Source organism: Heptranchias perlo, chromosome 22 (genome assembly GCF_035084215.1).
Source record: "Heptranchias perlo isolate sHepPer1 chromosome 22, sHepPer1.hap1, whole genome shotgun sequence".
Lineage (NCBI taxonomy): Eukaryota > Metazoa > Chordata > Chondrichthyes > Hexanchiformes > Hexanchidae > Heptranchias > Heptranchias perlo.
In genome coordinates, this window is record NC_090346.1 from 45,509,821 (window position 1) to 45,529,833 (window position 20,013).

Here is a 20,013-nt window from a genome sequence, read left to right on the forward strand (position 1 = left end):
TTTGTCATGCTGAAATACATTTATTAACAATATACAGTATACACAGAGCACAGACTATTATACAAGTTACTGAAATGTGCTTATGAGATTTTCAAACTAGATTCTCAGAAGTATAAGGCATAATGACTGCACAAATCACTGGTATCAGAAATCTGCATGTTTATATAAATGTTTACATGTTTTCCTTTAAATAGCTATTTATCTTACATTATTGACTGCAAAGTATTCAGCTAGAAAGCAAAGATTATTCAGTTCCTATCCACGTGGACGGTTATCATGCTGATTAACCCATTTCACCTCCGTGCAGATTACAGCCCATAATCATATACCTTTTCTTTAGAAACAAACTTTTCCCAGCTCTTCGTCTCCAGGAGTGGATTTCCAGCATTTCAAACTAGTTTTATATCAAAAACAAAATACTGCAGATGCTGGAAATCTGAAATAAAAAAAACAGAAAAATCCTGGAAACAGGTCAGGCAGCATCCGTGGAGAGAGAAAGACAGTTAACGTTTCATGTCGGTGACCTTTCATCAGAACGGAATGAAAAGGTTCAGATGAGAGGTCATCTACTTGAAATGTTAACTCTTGTTTTCCTCTCGCTACAGATGCTGCCTGATCTGCTGAGTGTTTCCAGCATTTTCTGTTTTATGTAAAGATTTTTGAAAGTTGTGCACTTTTCAGTCCAAAACTTAAATCCATACAAACCCCGAACAATGTTACAGCATCCACAGTTAGCCCCATGTGCAATGTTTCTAGTTACTTTATACCTTGAATACGTAGAAGCTATTCAAAATGTGGCACCTAGATTTTGGCCTGGTGTGAATAGTGTTCAATAAAATATACAGGGTTAGAAATAGAGACCCATTGTTGCAAGAGGCAAAGTTAAGAACTGAGCACACCAACAAAAAAAATCCAAGAATTGAGTTCCCTCTTCCAATAAGACGATACAGGCACACAGTGAGCAAAATCATTAACTTCAAAGAATTCAGGGCTGGAAAATTTTAAAAAAGGAAGGGAAAATTAGCATAAAAAGGAGCTGGTCAGATTCAAAAATATCCTCAAAACATCCTAACCTGTTACCTTTACAACACTCAATCAATGCAGCAAATCTATCTTCGACAATCAAACCTGTTTTCCCAACTCTTCATGTCATTAGAGCACAAACCCACAGGGAACCTTAGCATCTGCTGTTCACATAGATTTCACTACTGTACTTAAAAAGGAAGTAACTTGAATATTGATTGAATGTTACAATATTTGGTTAGTGCTTATGTCTTTACACTTTGAGTTACAAGATTCAATAAAATGGTGCCCAAATTAATCATTTCTGTACTATCAATCTAAATGTATTGTGAAGCATGTGTTTATTAATAGATAACCAGTGACAGCATTAAATGGATCTTCTCTCTCTCATGCCTGAGCCAATAGTTAATCTCCATTATTAGCTCTCAAATGTGCTCAATATCATTGCTTGAAATAACTCAGTTCACTTAGTATCAATATAAATCTAGTGAAAATATTGAAGGGGAAAAAATGTAAAAATATTTTCAATGCTGCTTAAAACAGCAGTTAGCATACAAAAGAGTTAATACATTTCTTATGTGCAGTAACATGGTTCCTCTATATAGTGTATTACATTAAGACTGTAATGCTTGGGAACATTATGCCTGTCATCACCTTCTCTCTCACCTACCCCACATTTTCTAATTATCATTAAAACTTTGCATTTAAACCACCAACTAATGAAACTAACCCGTAACAGCGTAAAAGACAAGACTAGGTAAGCCCAGACATTTGTAGCCAGACAGCTCTGGAAATATTTGAGAAAGTAATACGTTGTATTTGAGTGGTTGGGTTGATAGCCTGTAGGTTGTTAGTGCTCAGATTTCACAAAAGACGAATCCTATTTCGCAAAGTGACTATGATCCTCGATTAATAATCCAGTTATTCTGCCCTGCAATCAAGGACGAAAGGCTGATTGGAGCATCGAACTCTGCTCAAGTATCAAAAAAATCAAGCAAAATAGCTGGTGGAAAACATTCATCGGTTCACTAGGAGGACTAAAAACGCACTACAACAGATCTTTTGTAGGATATATCTTAAGCACAAAGCAAATAAGCAGCTGGCGTGAAAAAAAGGGGTAAAGCTTTGGTCACAGTCTTTTTAATAATCACGTTAACGGACTTGTTTTTCTGCCATGCCAGCAAAATGATGGAGAGAGGGGGGAAAAAAAAAATCAGCTGAAGATGTCATCTCTGGTTGTTCTGCCTAAAAGTCAGGGTAACTGAAGAGTTCAACAGGACAGTCCACTCGGTTTAAAAGTTGCTGAAAATTTCATGCTTCTTGCTCCAGTCCATCGGAGGTGCCCTCTTGTTCTTGCGTTTTGCTTGCACTCTCTCTCTGGTTTCAGCTGCTGTGGGGCTTAAATTCAGTCCACTCTCCACAAATGGATCATTGTCGTGGTCTCCTTTCACCTACACGAAAAAAAGGGGGGGGAAAAAATTAATACAAAGAAAGATCCCTTCAAGGCCATTAACTGACTGGAAGAGAGAAATGTAAGGAATCTTACAACAACCAGGTTATGGTTCAACAGTTTTATTTGAAAATCACAAGCTTTCGGAGCTTACCTCCTTCGTCAGGTGAGTGACTCACCTGACGAAGGAGAAAGCCTCCGAAAGCTTGTGATTTTAAAATAAAACTGTTGGACCATAACCTGGTTGTTGTAAGATTCCTTACATTTCTCTCTTCCAGTCCATCACCGGCATCTCCACATCTGGAAAAGAGAAGGCTGAGGGGTGATCCAAGAGGTCTTAAAAATTATGAAAGGGTTCGGTAGGATAGATGTAGAGAAGATGTTTCCCACTTGTTGGGAGAGACCAGAACTAGGGGCCATAAATATAAGATATAGTCACTAATAAATCCAATAGGGAATTCAGGAGATACTTCTTTACCCAGAGAATGGTAAGAATGTGGAACTTTCTACCACAAGGTGTAGTGAGGCGAATAGCATAGGTGCATTAAGGGGTAGATAGATAAGTACATGAGGGAGAAAGGAATAGAAGGATATGCAGATCGGGTTAGATGAAGAGGGGTGGGAGGAGGCTCGTGAGGAGCATAAACACAGGCAGAGACCAGTTGGGCCAAGTCACCTGTTTCTGTGCTGTACGTACTATGTAATATGTAGTTGAAAAATAAGTAGATTGAATCAAAACTTACTTTCAGATTAGATTTTCAAATGTTCAAAGATCCAGATGCTATTCATAGAGCTAAATTGCTTCAAAACAGGATCTGGCATTGCAACTTTAATTAGGGCACTGCTCCAATCGTCTTCATATCAAAAGTCTATTATATTTTTAATTAGGGTGCTTCTGCAATCCGATTCATATTATTAGAGTCGCCTTAGATTATAATTGCTATAATTTAACTAAATAAATTTCATTTAACCGACTGATTAGACCTATTTATTCAGCCATGTGGAGAAAACGCAAGATACTCAGAAATAATCACTGTTCTCTATACAATATGAAAGACCCTCAAAGTGCAGGAGAATGCCACAGTCTGCAATTAAGTCTGCTCTAATTTGTAGGGAACTGGGCTTTTTAATTACAGTCTTCTTTCAGCAAACTGCACTCTCATTGTACCTCACCTTTCTAGAAAGTTCAAGAATATTCTCTTTGGCTAACTGTTAAAATTAAGAAAATAGTGTCAAAATCAGTGCATTTTATGGGTTCGTGCAGGCCAGAATGTCAACAAATATTGAAAGAAGCAATCGTTATAAAAATTGTTGGTCAAACACTAATGCAATTACACAAATTAGATCAAGATTGCTCCCACCGCCACAGATCCTCCTTCAAACAAAACCACCTGGGCCTTTAATTTCTCCATCACAGACTGTGCCATTGGAGTGTATCTATTGGGATAAAACTAGTTGTTTGGTTTTCCAGATGCCCTAATCTTATAACTGGAAATCTACAGCAATTACTCTGACCCTCTCTTTTGGCAATCCTTCTGAAGCAGGAGAATCACCTAAGACATTAAATTCAGAGAATGTTTAATAGAAGAATTTCTAAATGGATCCCAACAACAGTGTTAGTTGAGATAGGGTTGATTGACCAGCAACACCGACAATTTGTTAACTACTGAATGAAACTAGTGACAAGCAGCAAAGATAAAGGTGATGGGGCTGAGTGCGTGCTCTAATAAACATGCTGCACCCTCAAGGCGGCTAAATCTATAAACTGAAAACCTTGGGATGGTATGCAAGGCTAAAATGTAGCTCTATTAAATGTCTTCTCACTTGGATAGAGAGCCTGAGGAGTTTCAAATGTTCCAGATAAAAAGCCACACAGAGATAAGCATCCTGTTAGCCAGTCACCCGAGCTGATCGTTCAAGTGATTTATGTCTGTATCCACTCTGACATCTTCATGTGCTATTATCGAAGAGAAATAGAGACAAGTGCACCTTTAACCCTGCCTCTCTCCAGATGAAGAGCGAGAGAAGTGACTATAAAAGATGCGTATTGCATTGCACAATAATTAAAGTAATTGGAACTATGAGGAATTGCAATAAAAAAAAGACATTCTTTAGACCAGAAGTGCAAACTTTTACCTCTGTCTCCTCCTCAGGGCTGTAATAGCCATGGTTAAGTGATGGAGATTCCCCATTAATCTGTAGAGGAATAAATAAAATCAGATTTAAAACTGTTGTGCACCATGTTTAAACTTTAACACAATGCTAGGCTTCTGTAACAGATGCACTTTGCAAGAACTTATTATATACATGCCATTACTTGTCACGTGTATCAGTTTATATGACTGCTCAAAAGACATTGCGTGTCGTCTGAAGCAGTCTAATACAGTGCATGGTGCACCTCATTTGCCCTTCTGCAAGGGCCAAATCCTTCACAGGTCAACATTCCAGCTCCGAATGCCATGTGGAATTAATTTATTTTGAATTAGGTCAATTTTCACTCGGGGAAAATTGCCAGTCCTGTTATCAGCCAGCATAGGATAATTCACTTTAGTCGCATTTATCTTCGGGCAAGGGGTACTCTTCTCACTGAGTGATCCACAAAGTAATTAGGTCACTGCAAATGTGGAGCAGTCTGCGTTTACTCCATGCTCCCAATATCTCTTCATGCGATAAGCATTTTGTGAACTTTCATTGCCGGAGATGAGCTGTGAATTACTTTTGTCACAATGCAGTCTTGTTTTGGCAACATTCACATCATTACAATGTGTTCGCAAGCAAAAATAGATTTGCCACTTTTCACGGAAATGGAATGCTTGAATACACTGGTATCGTGACAAAAATGAATCTGCGTTGCAATTTCACCAGTGTCATCTAATAGAATTGGTGACACTTAATACAAAAAAAAATCCAGAGTCCAATTAGTCAGCAATCTAAAAGTTGTTAAAATAAAATTATGAAAATAAGTTAGAATGTAATCTCTGGTAAGAAATGCCCACAGCATCCGTGCAATACAACAACCTTTATGGTGTCTAACGTAGTAAAACGTCCCACGGCGTTTTTGTGAATACATAAAGCCATTTGCTGCCCAAAGCACTCATTATAATTTCCTACTATTGAAGAATCATTTTCTGTTTCAATACTTATGGCTCCATATAGTGGATCTTGACCCACGCGACCCAGAAGTTGTACCTCATCTATACTCTATCCTCAGAGGGACATACTACAGCACTAACAGGTACCCAACGACTCGTAACCTGCTTACTGGATTTAAAGTTGTCTCAGGTAAGAATAAAACTCTGAAATGATGAATATTAATACACAGATCAGAAATTTACAGACTAAATCAACTAATATCTAGATCACAGTCAATTGGCAACTTGAAGAACCTACTGAGGTTGAGGAGGAGACAATGAGTAACAGAGCACTGGTGAAGAAAGATCGAGTGGAGGGAAGTATGCCAATTGTCCCTTCGGAGTTGCCTGCTTTCCAATTGAAGATGTTAGAACACCATCTATGTGCTGATGCTTGAGGAGCTTATTTCTAGAATCTTACAGCACAGGAGGCTGCCGTTCGGTCCATCGTGCCTGTGCCAGCTCTTTGAAAGAGCAATCCAATTAGTCCCACTCCCCCTGCTCTTTCCCCATTGCCCTGTTCATTTCTGAGCTGCCTACTTCCTATTAGTGGGAAAAATAGAAATCTGCATTTGACATGGGAGGACTGTCCGCCTCTTAGGCTCTGGATTGGAATCCAAGTGTGACCTTGTTGCCCAGTTCTTCCACTCAGTTCTATAATTGGCACACACTCACTGCTGGATATATTTCCAATCACAGAATTGCTGGTCACTTTACCTGGATATTTGTTTCAGGGAACAGCATATGGTCTGTTGGATTTACCTTTTGACAACTAATGTTTTCTTTTCTGCACCAAGAACAAGGGAGCAGTTTCTTGCCTCTTTGTCCAACCTGGTCATACTACTGTGTGTAAAGACTGTCTGCAATTGAGCACAAGGCAATTAGAATGGAGATCTTGGTGGTAATTTTGATTTTGGGCGAGTGTGTAAAACGGCAGAAAATGATTCAGCCCCTTATTATACATCTCTCCCGATTTTCATTGATTTCGTCCATTTAACAACATCAGCCAAAGTCAAAATTACCCACCCTGCTTAGTTTTGAAGATGGTGTCACTTGTGTAGGTTATGAGTGTTACAGAACTGCCGTTGGTGAAAACTGGTCGTTACCATGCTCCTCCACGCACACTACTTCTGAACAGCACTCTCTCATGAGCCCCACTGATCTTTGTGAGCACAGCATGCTAAACAGCTCTGAAAACTTCCATGGTTACACTGCTTTATTCTAATCCACGAGAATATCCTCCGAATGTAGAATAGGAGAAACAGAACTGCAGAAGAATTTTTTATTCATTTTATTCTCTGCAAATTATGCAGTTAGAATTAGGCTTTCTTCAGGAGTCAAACATTCCAATGCAGCCCTCAGGTCATTACTCACCTGTGTTCGTGGAGATCCGTTCGCAAGTGGCTGTGGCAAAGGACCTAAAAAAGGAGAGATTAATAAGATAAAGGTGGAAGCAAAGAAAATTCTAAAACGCCAGTGGTTTTCCAAAGTACTCCTTATGACTAAAGGACCGATTTCATGAATCTTCATAGCATCGCCGAGAAGCTGACACGCAAAAGGAGGAGAACAGAAAATATCTGATACCTAAATAGCAGGGACAGCAATAAATTGTGGGCTACAGTATTGTAGTGATTATGGTATTGGACTAGCAACCCAGAGATCAGGGGATAGAGGTACCTGGGGTGGGGTTGTTCTCCGATCATCTACTGTAACTTCAGTGGACGATCCCCCCACCAAAATTCAACCTCCACGAGTTCAAATCCCACTATGGAAAGTTGTGAAATTGAATTCAATAAATCTGGTGTATTGTGGGGTGGCAGTATGGCCATGAAAAGTATTAGACTGAACAAACAAACATTGTTCCAGCGATGAGTGTGGACATTGTGAACACTGTCTTGGAGCTGCAGAGTTTTATAATGAGACAGACAAACTACACAACTGATGAAGGGCCCTGGGTTGAATATTGCTTCACACACGATCAGTAACTCCTCCCAACCAGCTCTCCTGATAATGGCATTTAGCAATGGCTCGAGCAAATGATTTTATTACGACATACTGTGTCCAAATACTGCGAAGTCTCACAGGCAGTGGAAATGAAGTTTGAGCAGATCTGAGCAATAACAAAAATCACTTAGCCTAAGGTGGTAACTCATTTAACCAAAAAATGCATTAAGAAAAAAAAAACCAAACAAAATTAAACTGAATCCCAATTCTTTCTAGAATGTTATTGTTTAAAAAAAAATTGTGCTAAGCTTCCTCCTCGAATACAAAAGGTTGAAGGGTGGAGCTAAGGACTATCCACATCTGGGACCTGGGTTCAAACCCAACTCGCTGTTTAGGATTAAAAATGTTTTTGTGCTGTGGCTCGAAGCTCCAAAGTGACGTGACCTTGGACAGCCTCAATCCCGGTCTTGGCAACTGCAGGGCACAGCATAAAATTGTACATTTATAAATTCCAGACACAGGCTCTAAAATGGTGAATTCAATTAGGCTTTCCAGAAATGCTGATTCTACTTCTCCCTAACCTCTCCAACAGTCAGTCAGTTCTGGTTACTTCATAAAGGATGAAACAACAATCTACGTATAGCAGCAGCTTTATGCAAATGAATCGCGAGATCCCAAGAGTGCCCAAAGATGCAAATGTCAGGTCACAGTCAGAATTGAACAAAATAAAAATGATTCACGCTGAGCAGGGCATTGGAGCTGCACTATTTAACGGCAACTCAATCATCCTCAGCATCGCCTTTTATTATTGCAAGAGCTCGGCAATCAAGCATTTGTCCACATTATATAACGTGTATGGTGTTATTTGTTTTCTTTTTAGAGCAACCAAGTTAATCCGTTATTTACTTAGGAACAGGAATAGGCCATTCAGCCCCTCGTGCCTGCTCTGCCATTTGATGAGATCTTGGCTGATCTGTGATCTAACTCCATATACCTGCCTTTGGCCCATATCCCTTAATACCTTTGGTTACCAAAAAGCTATCTCTCTCATTTAAATTTAACAATTGAGCTCGTATCAATTGCCGTTTGCGGAAGAGAATTCCAAACTTCTACCACCCTTTGTGTGTAGAAATGTTTTCTAATCTCGCTCCTGAAAGGTCTGGCTCTAATTTTTAGACTGTGCCCCCTACTCCTAGAATCCCCAACCAGCGGAAATAGTTTCTCTCTATCCACCCTATCTGTTCCCCTTAATATCTTATAAACTTCGATCAGATCACCCTTCAACCTTCAAAACTAGAGAATACAACTCCAATTTGTGTAATCTCTCCTCGTAACTTAACCTAATCTTTGGTTTCAAATCGACCTGAAAATAATCATACAGCACAGAAGGAGGCCATGCAGCCCATCATGCCTGTGCCGGCTCTTTGAAAGAGCTATCCAATTAGTCCCACGCCCCTATTCTTTCCCCATAGCACTGCAATTTTCTCGCCAAGTATTTATCCAATTCCCTTTTGAAAGTTACCATTGAATCTGCTTCCACCAACTTTTCAGGCAGTAAGTGCATTCCAGATCATAACTCGCACCATAAAATTTTTCCCTAATCTCACCTCTGGCTCTTTTGCCAATTACCTTAAATTAGTGATCTCTGGTTACCGATCCACTGAAAAGTTATTTACTCTATCAAAACCCTTCATGATTTTGAACGCCTCTATTAAAATCTCCCCTTAACCTTCTCTGCTCGAAGGAGAGTTCTGTACACAGATTACATAACAGGAGAAATAAAACAAGTCAGAAGTACAAATTCAGCTTAAAAAAGGTTATCATGTAGTTCTGGGCAGTTTTGTTTTGGCACAGGGGTTAAAAAGAACAGTATTTTCTTCCAGATGTCCCAGTTGTTTTGTGCTCTTGAAGGTGAGGGTGTCCATACTGGTAAAAGGATACTGGCCCACTTTGTGTGTTTAATATCAGTGTCAAGCACTCCATCAGTTGTAGGGAGCATTGAGAACCTGGTAAATCTCTACTCTGCCCAGGGAATGCAATCTAACCTCAATGTCACCATAACTACTGGACCAGTTAGACAATTTCATTCATACAATGTCTTTATATCTCTCAGACGTGTCTTACATACAATGAACTACTTTTCAAGTGCAGCGATAGGTGTTTCGTAGACCATTTCAGTAGACATTTCACACAGCAAGATCCCACAAGCAGCAACGAGATGATCAATTAATTCATTTCAGTGACAAATGACTGAGGTAGGAATATTGACTAGGACACAGCCAACTCCCTCCTCTTCAAATAGTGGTGTCACAAGATCTTTTAAAGTGCACCTGAACAGGCAGACAGGGTCTCAGTTCAACATCTCTTCCAAAGACAGCATCTCCAACAATGCAGCACACTCTCAGTACCACACCGGAGTGTCAGCTTAGATTACGAGCTCAAATATCTGGTTTCGGGCTCAAATCCACAACCTTCCGAGAATCCTGACAATTTCATTCAAACCAGCACATCTGGTTGGCATAATTTTCAGTTGACAATTGTCTTTAAATTCACATTAGTGTTGCATACATATAAAACCTAACAAATGTAGTTAAAAGAATTATTAAAGATAATCTTATTCATTATAGATTGAACACAGAATTTCCTAGTAACGAGTGTTAGACTATTTTTCAATAAACCTGCAGCAATGTCAAAGAATTAATCTCCTTGAATGAGTCACTATATCGTCACTAGGAATCAAGGGTATGTACCAAAGGGGGATAAGGTGTCAGTGAATTATATACACTGTTCTTCACTTCTGGAATCTTGCTTCAAGTCTGACTCAGACTGATGGGAAGAAAGCTACCCCCATAAGCTATTAGGGTCTTGGCTTAAGCAAGTTTGGCTGGTTTCAACCCAGTGGGCACAAATTCAGAAACTGGCAGTCTCAATCTTAGGTCACTAGAGTAGATTATTTGGGAATTAGAAATATCACACTGGTTCAACAAGACATGTGCTACCGAGAAATAATTTTGGCACAACGCAGTTTTACACCACATTTAAAACCCACTATGGCTATTTGGGGAGAGCCCAATTAAGACAATACTGCAACAGGTGAAACAAATTCCATTCCCCACCAATGGCATAATTCTTCTTGATGAGCACAAAGTTTACCACTCGAGCTTTAAAAGACGGTTAAGGTGGAGGAAGAATTCATGGTCGAGTTTTGGCCGTCTTGATCTAGTTCTCAGTGAGCACAGTCCATAACGTAGCGAGCACACTCAGAAGCCATAACAATGTCCAATGTGAGGAAACAAATACACATTGGAGGGGTGGGGTGGGGTGGGTGAGCGGGTAAGGCAGGTTTCTAGGATGGTGGGGCGGAGGCTTTACTCTGTGCGTTACCAGACCTGGGAGCGCGGGATGTGATACTGATGCCCAAAGTTGAAAAAATATTCTACCTCAGCTCGGAGAACAGGCTGAGGAAAACAGAAAAGAAATTTCAGCAATCTGGTGAGTTGGACACTACATACGTTTTTAAAATTATTGCCTCCAGCAAGCATTTCCCCGTTGGTCACACTTCCTATAATGCCACACTCACTTCCTGTAATGTCATGCTTTTCCCATCAGTTTGTTGATTTGCTGTTTGACTTTGAGCCAGTCAGAAATGGAGGGGGGGGGAGGGGGGGAGGGGGGAAGGTATGAATCAACAGCAAAGGTCTGTGCCAGTGTCTAATGCTTGGGAGTTAAAATGAAGTACACCATTTCCTTATCACAGGTGCCAATTCCCACCTCTCAGATGTGATTCAGTGGGAGTTATTCCCAGTTTCTTGAAGTGAAGATCTGTTTCTGGATCCACCACAAGCAGTCTGGCCTCTTCCTCACTGGCCTTGATATGAGCTACCACCTCGCTATGCTTCTTCCCTTCAATATTCACACCGTTCACCTGCAAACAGGCAACAGATAAATTCATTATTCTTAGAGTGCTAATTATATCCCAACTCTAAAGGGATCAGTGAGCACAATAGCCAGCTTTTTGAAAAGTAACTAATTACTAGATGCCTGTTACTGAATCACATTGCTATTATCGTACTTTGTTTCCATATTCAGTTCATACATTGAGCATCCCTGCAAATAATGTACACATTGCAAATATTAACATTCTTGAAAAAAGTGTCAACTCCCTAAAAGGAGAAGTCTCATTGTGGAAAATGTTTTCTTTATCATTAGTATACAGCAAGACGTAGGAACAGGAATAGGCCATTCAGCCCCTTGAGTCTCTTCTGCCATTCAATTAGATCATGGCTGATATGTGTCTTAACTCCATCTACCTGCCTTGTTTCTGTAACCCTTGCCTAACAAAAATCTAAGATAAATAGGGACTGAAATTAGTTACGCCACTAGCACGAAATGGGCTCACCATGAATCTGCAGCCTGTTTTACACTCCACTTTCACGCTGCTGGCCGACAACTGAACAAACTGACCACACGGGTGTCTGTTAAGTAGTAGCTGCAGCGTAGGACACCAAGCTAGGTGAATGCAACAGGCAAGGTGTGACACCTGTTAACATTGAAAGCTATCACAGCACCACCTACAAGCATAACTGGTTCTACAGGTATTATAAGTGGGGTTTTCCCCACCCCCCCCCAATAAAGAAAAAAGATTCAAATGAAAGTTTTCAATGAGACACATGCCCCACATACCAAATTTAATATAATAGGCTATTAATCCCATACAACAGAACTACTTTCCCCGTTGCTGATATTCTCACCTCCCGTAGGCGCTGAATTCTACAGGCACTGGATACCCTCTGATGCCTTGCCCAAGTGGCCATTTTACGTTCGAGCCTTGATGGCGAGTATCTGTAGTGTTTAACATGGGAAGCATCACGGGTGAATCCTGACCGTACCCAATGTCCATACCCATGCACTTCCAATAGGAGGTTGCAGTCAGGAGTGGGAACGCTGGGTGACTTTCCCAACTTAGTCCAGGATTGCAGAGGCCAGTTGTAGTGCCCCGACCACAATTCTAATTGAGATCAGATAAATTAGCACAGATTGGTCTCACTGATATAGCAACTCACTAGGATAAAGCTATTAGGTGCACCCGAAACAAAATATATATTTTTGATATATCACAGTACAGGGGGCCATTTGGCCCATCGTGCTGGCTCTTTGAAAGAGCTATCCAATTAGTTGCACTCCCCTGCTCTTTTCCCATAGCCCTGCAAATTTTTCCTTTTTAAAGTAGAGATTTAATTCCCTTTTAAAAGTTACTATTGAATCTGCTTCCACCATCCTTTCAGGCGACTAATCCTGGCTTTCCATTTTGTGTTTAAAAAAATCCTTATTTTCTTCCACTCTGATCTCACCTTTCAATTTGAACATCAGAGAAACTTTGGGGAGAAAAATCAACTGGTTGAAAAAAAATCTCAAAGCCTTTTTCCAGCTAGCCAAGTACATCAGGTGAATGTTCAATACATTTGAAAGCATCGGAGACCCATTGCTACAGGAAGAGTAGCTCATGTGCAGTACCCAAACAGCAAGTGATGACAATAAATTTCTATCAAATAGGCTATTCTCCATATTTTGTTCAATTATTGGGAATTCACTAGTGAAACATTGAACACTGTGCTGCACAATTACTTGCACTTCATTTCAATGCAGGCCTTTGAATGGGAAGGGCACTACTTTGAAGGAATGATTAGGAATGTGCCTCCTATGGGTTGGTAAACCTACACACCAACAGTTGATTACAAAACAAATAAAAACCCCTAAAAAAAGGTACAAGTGATGGTGAATCAACCATGGTCTACTAGAGTGGAACAGCATCAAACAAAAGGAGAAGGCTTAAATAAAGAGAGAAACATGGCAAGAAAAGTATTAAAGAAAGCAACAAAAGGAGACCAAGGAAAATAATGTGGGTTTAAAAGAAAAGTATTAAAAAGTTCTTGCAGATGGTATCACAGGTAACAGCAAAGGTTTTAATTACATCATAAAAAAGATTAGTAAAGAAAGAGGTAAGCTCACTATAAAGACAAACAGGGCAAAATTGCTAAATGAATATTTTGCTTTGATTTGTACACTGAAAAGAAACACATGATACCAGAGGGGACAACAGAGATTAATAAAGGGGAGAAACTTGCATGAATTAGGATAAACAGGAAGACTGTTCTACTGCACTGCCACCAATGCCTAGATTTTCTTGCAGGAGTAGTCATCAGAATTGTACACAGTACTACAGGTGTGGCCATGGTAATGCCTTGTATGGGCTATTGTGATTTGTGTTTCAACCCTCGATTAAACATTCCAGTTAGTTTTCCTTAATGCGGTTACACATCATTACTTTGACTATGAAGAGATAGTATCATCAAGGAAATGGCCAGGAACTCAAAGCTACATTGGTGAACAACTGCAGTAAGGTATTAAGGACCACATCTTAGCAGTAGATTTTTTTTTTGCTTGCTGTAGTAATTTCAACACCATGATAGCCATTGCAAATTCCATTACTACATTTGTGGGAGACTTAGTCTGGTTTTGCTAATCCTGGTACAAATATGAGTGCCAAAGAAGTGCCTTTGGGATTAAAAAAAAGCACCTCGGTAACTGAGAATTATTTAGGATTTGTAAACAGTTTTGTTACCTCCACAACTCTGTCCTGAGCTCGCAGGCCAGCTTTAGCTGCACGGGAATCTGGATCCACTGATCGGATGTACTGCCCCGGTTTTGCTTTCTCGCTGTGAAGGTTAAAGCCGTAGCCATTTTGGCTTTTCTTCATGCAGCACAGGCGAGGGCAAAGTTCTTTGGTTTGTCCATTGAGTTCCTGCAACTTAATGAGAACACAGGACATTTTTAAAAAGATGATATCCTGCACGTTGACTCATCGACAAACCGAACCAGGACACAACCAAAATAAAGAGCCTTTTTTAAAAAAAGGGCAAAGCTTTATGTATATTCAAATACAACAACTTGTATTCATATAACACCTTTAATGTAGTAATAACATCCCAAGGTGCTTCATAGGAGCGTTATCAGACAAAATTTGGACACCGAGCCACGAGGTATTCCAGTTCTGACAAAAAAGGTCTTCGACCTGAAATGTTAACTGTTTCTCTCCACAGATGCTGCCCAACTTGCTGAGCTTCTCCAGTATTTTCAGTTCTCCAGCATCCGCAGTATTTCGCTTTTGATAAAGGTGATATTAGGACAGGTGACCCATAGCTTGGTCAAAGGAGTAGGTTTTCAGGAGGGAGGAAGCAAGCAAGCAAACCAGAGCTTAGGGCCTAGGCAGCTGAAGGCACGGCCGCCAATGGTGGGAGCGATGAAAATCAGGGATGTGCAAGAGGCCAGAATTGGAGACGTGCAGAGATCGGAGGGCTGGAGGTGGTTACAGAGATAGGGAGGGGCGATGATCTAGATTCGTTTTTTTTAAAATTTCAAGGAAACATTTATATTGACATGTACAGACCCCCCCCCCCCCCCTCTGTGGATTCGTACATTTCTCCTGTCCAGTTGCCTTACAGCAAGAGTGTCCAGGCTTTTTGTCTCGTTGAGACACAAAGCCACAGAGTACCATATGTAAAGTTTAAGTCAGTGTTACCATTAATTTGCATTTATCTCAAAACACTGATACTAACCAGGTTTCGGTGTTCTGATTTAGGAATTACCCACTGGTGAGCCAACAGTGTTGAGCAGTCTTTTCCAAACCTCCAGGCCCACAAATTTCAAAAAAGGACAATCAGCAACAATTTATTTCAGCTTTGTAGGCTGGGTCGCTGGGTATTGGGGTGGGTGGGGGGGGGATATGCACTGGTTTTAGTTTAGACAGCCCCGCTTCACAGAGAAAGATGTCCCTTCATCACATACACTTCCCAGGGTCAGCCTTGGGATGGGCTCAGTAAGAAATTAGGAACATCGGAACAGGAGTAGGCCATTCAGCCCCTTGAGCCTGTTCCACCAGTTAGATAGTGGATGATTTTATCTTAACTCCATTTACCCGCCTTGGCATAACCTGTAAATTTTTGTTAAGCAAGGGTATTATCAATCTCAGTTTTGAAATTTTCAATTGACCCCCCAGCCCCAACAACTTTTTGGGGCACAGAGTTCCAGATTTCCACTACCCTTTAATCTTAAATACTTCAATTAGATCACTCCTTAATCTTCAATATTCAAGGGAATACAAACCTAGCCTATGCAACCCGTCCTCATAATTTAAACCTTTTTAGCCCGGATATCATTCTGCCAGAAACTACCATTTCCTCCTGCCTCTCACCATCCTCCCCAGTGTCTGTCAAGATTGTGCTTTTATATTGTGTTACCCAATTTATGCTGTGGTTTTGCTCAAACATATCAACCAGGAAAAAAGACAATGCTTCATTTCATATTACACTTGCATAGAATGTACAGCACAGAAACAGGCCATTCAGCCCAACATGTCCATACCAGTGTTTATGTTCCACACAAGCCTCCTCCCACCATTCTTCATCTAACCCCATCAGTAACCTAATGTTTCACCTTTGGTTAAAGAAAATAAAAAAGTGGCTCCATTAGAATGGTGCCTTTTGTACGCAAGTACTGTGGCTCCTTTATTACTACACAACATTGTCAAGCAGTCTTCTTGGCTTCTATCTGTTTGTTCTCAGGCCAATATATGAGGATCATTTTTTCCAAATACTTGTTCTTGACAAAACCTTGCCTGCCAGGAGCACAAAGATTTTCTGTCACCGGGAGCTAGAGTCGGGAAAAAAAAAAATCAACCCAACATTGCAAACTGTCAATTTTTGCACCAAAGTGCTCAGCTAATTGTGCCCAGTAAATACCATTACATCAACAATGCACAGCCAACAGCCCAAACCATAGGATCTTCGTAAACTAATCCAGGCATTTCTTGTTACACCACAAAAGTATTTCACACCTACATCTGTCACTTCCATCTACTGCTCTCCTTTGAAAGTAATTAGCATGGGTAGTGCAAAGACCTGACTGAGGCACTGCACCATCAATGTGCAATGCCACACAGTGGCGACAGGGGTGAGAAGCAACTTTGATCCAATGGATGACATAATCAGGTACAATACTCAAAATTAACATTAGAAGGAACACCACACACAACACACGTTGAAAGTTTACGAGGAATGATGACAATCTCCATCCAACTGTCTGAACAGATCCTGGTTAAAGAGGGAGCCCCACTTTCAAATTACAAATAAGTAACTTGTTTTTTGCCCATTGCTGAAAATATGCTTAATATGTATTTAAACAGCGAGTACTGATATTATGGACAGGGGAAAGAAGAACCAGCAAGGAGCAGTTGCTGAGCTCGTGAAAGGTGACTTAAAATTCAGTGTTCATGCTAATATTTATCTCTCAGACCAACATTACTAAGTACAGATTATCTGGTCATTATCATATTGCTGTTTGTGGGAGCTTGCTGCATGCAAATTGGCTGCCACATTTCCTACATTACAAGTGACTAACATTCCAAAAGTACTACATTGAGCAAAGTGATTTGGGACCTTCTGAGGTCGTGAAAGGTGCTAGATAAATGCAAGTCTTTGTTTAATTTTCAAAATCTATGAAGCACTTCAGGTCGAGAAGCGTTCCCATCTTCTGGCCGAGCGTCGATGCAGCTCACGGGTGGGGGGGGGAAAAATCAGCAATATTCAGGAGTTTCCAAATCTCAGTTAGTGGAACATAAAAGATGGCCACTGCCATATCTTACTGTGATAATGGACTAAGCAACAAAAGACCACCAGCAAGGTAAGCAAGGCAGCATTGGTGCCACTGACGGCAGTGAACATCAGCAAAGGAGGAGCCTTCAGTTGGTTCCTTCCAACAGCAACAGAATCAGGTTTGCTGCACATGCTCGTCATGTCTGGTGGACAGAGCTTCCTAACTGCTCTCACCCACATAGGAACAGGAGTAGGCCATTCAGCCCCTCGTGCCTGCTCCGCCATTTGATAAGATCATGGCTGATCTGTGATCTCACTCCATATACTTGCCTTTGGCTGCCAAAAAGCTATCTATCTCAGATTTAAATTTAGCAATTGAGCAAGTATCAATTGCCGTTTGCGGAAGAGAGTTCCAAACTTCTACCACCCTTTGTGTGTAGAAATGTTTTCTAATCTCGCTCTTGAAAGGTCTGGCTCTAATTTTTAAGACTGTGGCCCCTACTCCTAGAATCCCCAACCAGCGGAAATAGTTTCTCTCTATCCACCCTATCCGTTCCCCTTAATATCTTATAAACTTCGATCAGATCACCCCTTAACCTTCTAAACTCCAGAGAATACAACCCCAATTTGTGTAATCTCGCCTCGTAACTTAACCCTTGAAGTCCGGGTATCATTCTAGTAAACCAACGCTGCACTCCCTCCAAGGCCAATACGTCCTCCCGAAGGTGTGGTGCCCAGAACTGCTCACAGTACTCCAGGTGCAGTCTAACCAGGGTTTTGTATAGCTGCAGCATAACTTCTGCCCCCTTGTACTCTAGTCCTCTAGATATAAAGGCCAGCATTCCATTTGCCTTCTTGATTATTTTCTGCACCTGTTCATGACACTTCAATGATCAATGTACCTGAACCCCTAAGTCCCTTTGGACATCCAATGTTTTTAAACTTTTTACCATTTAGAAAGTACCCTGTTCTATCCTTTTTTGATCCAAAGTGGATGACCTCACATTTGCCTACATTGAATTCCATTTGCCACAGTTTTGCCCATTCACCTAATCTATCAATATCCCTTTGTAATTTTATGTTTTCATCTACACTGCTTACAATGCCACCAATCTTTATGTCATCGGCAAACTTGGATATGAGACTTTCTATGCCATCATCTAAGTCGTTAATAAAGAGTGAATAATTGAGGCCCCAAACCGGAGAAGCAGTTTTATGATTGCTAAGTACGTACAGACCTTCTGTCGGGAACAGTAACCCACCCCTCAGTGATTTGCACTACCGCATAGTGGCAATTGTATTCAAATCACCCTGCAATGCAAACTATGCAGTGTCTCCTGGTCGAGCAGCTGCTTCAGGAAGTTGCCCTGCAACATGAATGTGTTATGAGATACTGCAGAGTTAAAATGCCAATTGAAGGGTTCATACAATGTCATGAATCATGAAAGCAAAGCTTAAACTGTTTATAATTGTCATCTGAACTACAATATTGAATTACAGCTTTTAATTGACGCACTGGTATTATTTTACGCAACAGATACGAGAGTTCTTTTTTTTAAAAAAAGAGAAAGGTCAATCAGGCACCCGGGGCATCGCAATAAGACGCAATCAACATCAATGAAAGTAATGATTGCATTTGCTGCAGCCCAACATTGCATCAATGTATTTTATGCCACTGTCCTTAAATATTCACAATGTAAATAGAACAAGTGCACAAATTTCCTGCAAGTGTGCACCTCCAGCATCAGAAGGGCATTGTATTGTTATGCTTTGTCACTCACCCACACTATTTATGATCAAGCACATTCCTCACCTCTGTAGTTGACCCACCAGCATTGATGGCAGCCACTTTGCCAGACAAAACTAAAACCCATCCTCTATATACTTAGAAAAAAAAAAGTAAATTAGCAAACCAGTCACACACATGTATGGGATTCTGGCTGATCTGTGCATACACATCTGTAATTCACAATTTTTCATTATTCCAGGAGCAACTCACTTACGGCATCTATTATTCTGTAGGCAGGTTGTATAGATTATAGGCTCATCCAGATACTTAGTGTGGCTGAAGTCAAAATTGTCCCAAATTTATTGTCCAGTATAATAATTTACATGATTGCTTTAAAAAAAAAACTATTTGCTCCTCTTACTTCACAATGATCCCAATTTGTGTGACACATTTTGGAAAAGTACTTTCGTAAAAGTTATGGTAGATTTTTGATTCTAATGACCTAGCACTATGCAGTTAGATATGATATTTAAAAATGACATTTTACTTTTAAAGCAAGCTCAAACTATTCAGTTACTTTGAGTCTGAGGATTTTTTTTTCAAACTCCTCATGATCTCTATTCTGATAAAGCTTCCAAAATACCAGTGTGCCTTTTTGTATCTTGTTTTTTCTTGTCTAATTTTTGATTAAATTGTTTCATAGACAAACTTCAAAATCAATGCATACAATAATGGGTTAATGAAACAAAAAAGTGAAGACATCCAACATTATACAATACAGTATGTGGCTGAAATCACCACCAGCTGGTACAGAAAAGTTGGCAGACAACTTCTGATTCCCTACCAGCCTGATTATTGTACCACTGAGTCAGACACACTTCTGCTGCATAATGTCTTCTGCAATTACAATGGAAGTGAAATAGGCTACTGAACTATAAAAATATTACTACTTTGCTATTTTCCACATTTAATGATACTGAAACTAATTTTGATGTGTCCTTTATTTCAGCTAGTGTTGTGCCCTATGCAGGAAACAGTTGCAGATCAGAACAGTACTTATAGTCGAGAATATTTTATTCCACTCAC

General features: G+C 40.2%; 1 protein-coding gene across 1 annotated transcript in view; it reads right to left on the reverse strand.

The window, feature by feature from the left end:
• LOC137340736 (Na(+)/H(+) exchange regulatory cofactor NHE-RF2) overlaps positions 1 to 20,013 on the reverse strand; it is an 85,900-nt gene continuing 65,887 nt past the window's right edge. The window contains exons 4-8 of the mRNA XM_068003467.1: positions 14,171 to 14,356; positions 11,320 to 11,473; positions 6,979 to 7,022; positions 4,610 to 4,669; positions 1 to 2,474 (exon numbers count right to left, since the gene is read on the reverse strand). Of these exons, the coding sequence (XP_067859568.1) occupies positions 2,316 to 2,474; positions 4,610 to 4,669; positions 6,979 to 7,022; positions 11,320 to 11,473; positions 14,171 to 14,356 (603 nt within the window). The 3' untranslated portion in view covers positions 1 to 2,315. The remainder of the gene's footprint in view (positions 2,475 to 4,609; positions 4,670 to 6,978; positions 7,023 to 11,319; positions 11,474 to 14,170; positions 14,357 to 20,013) is intronic.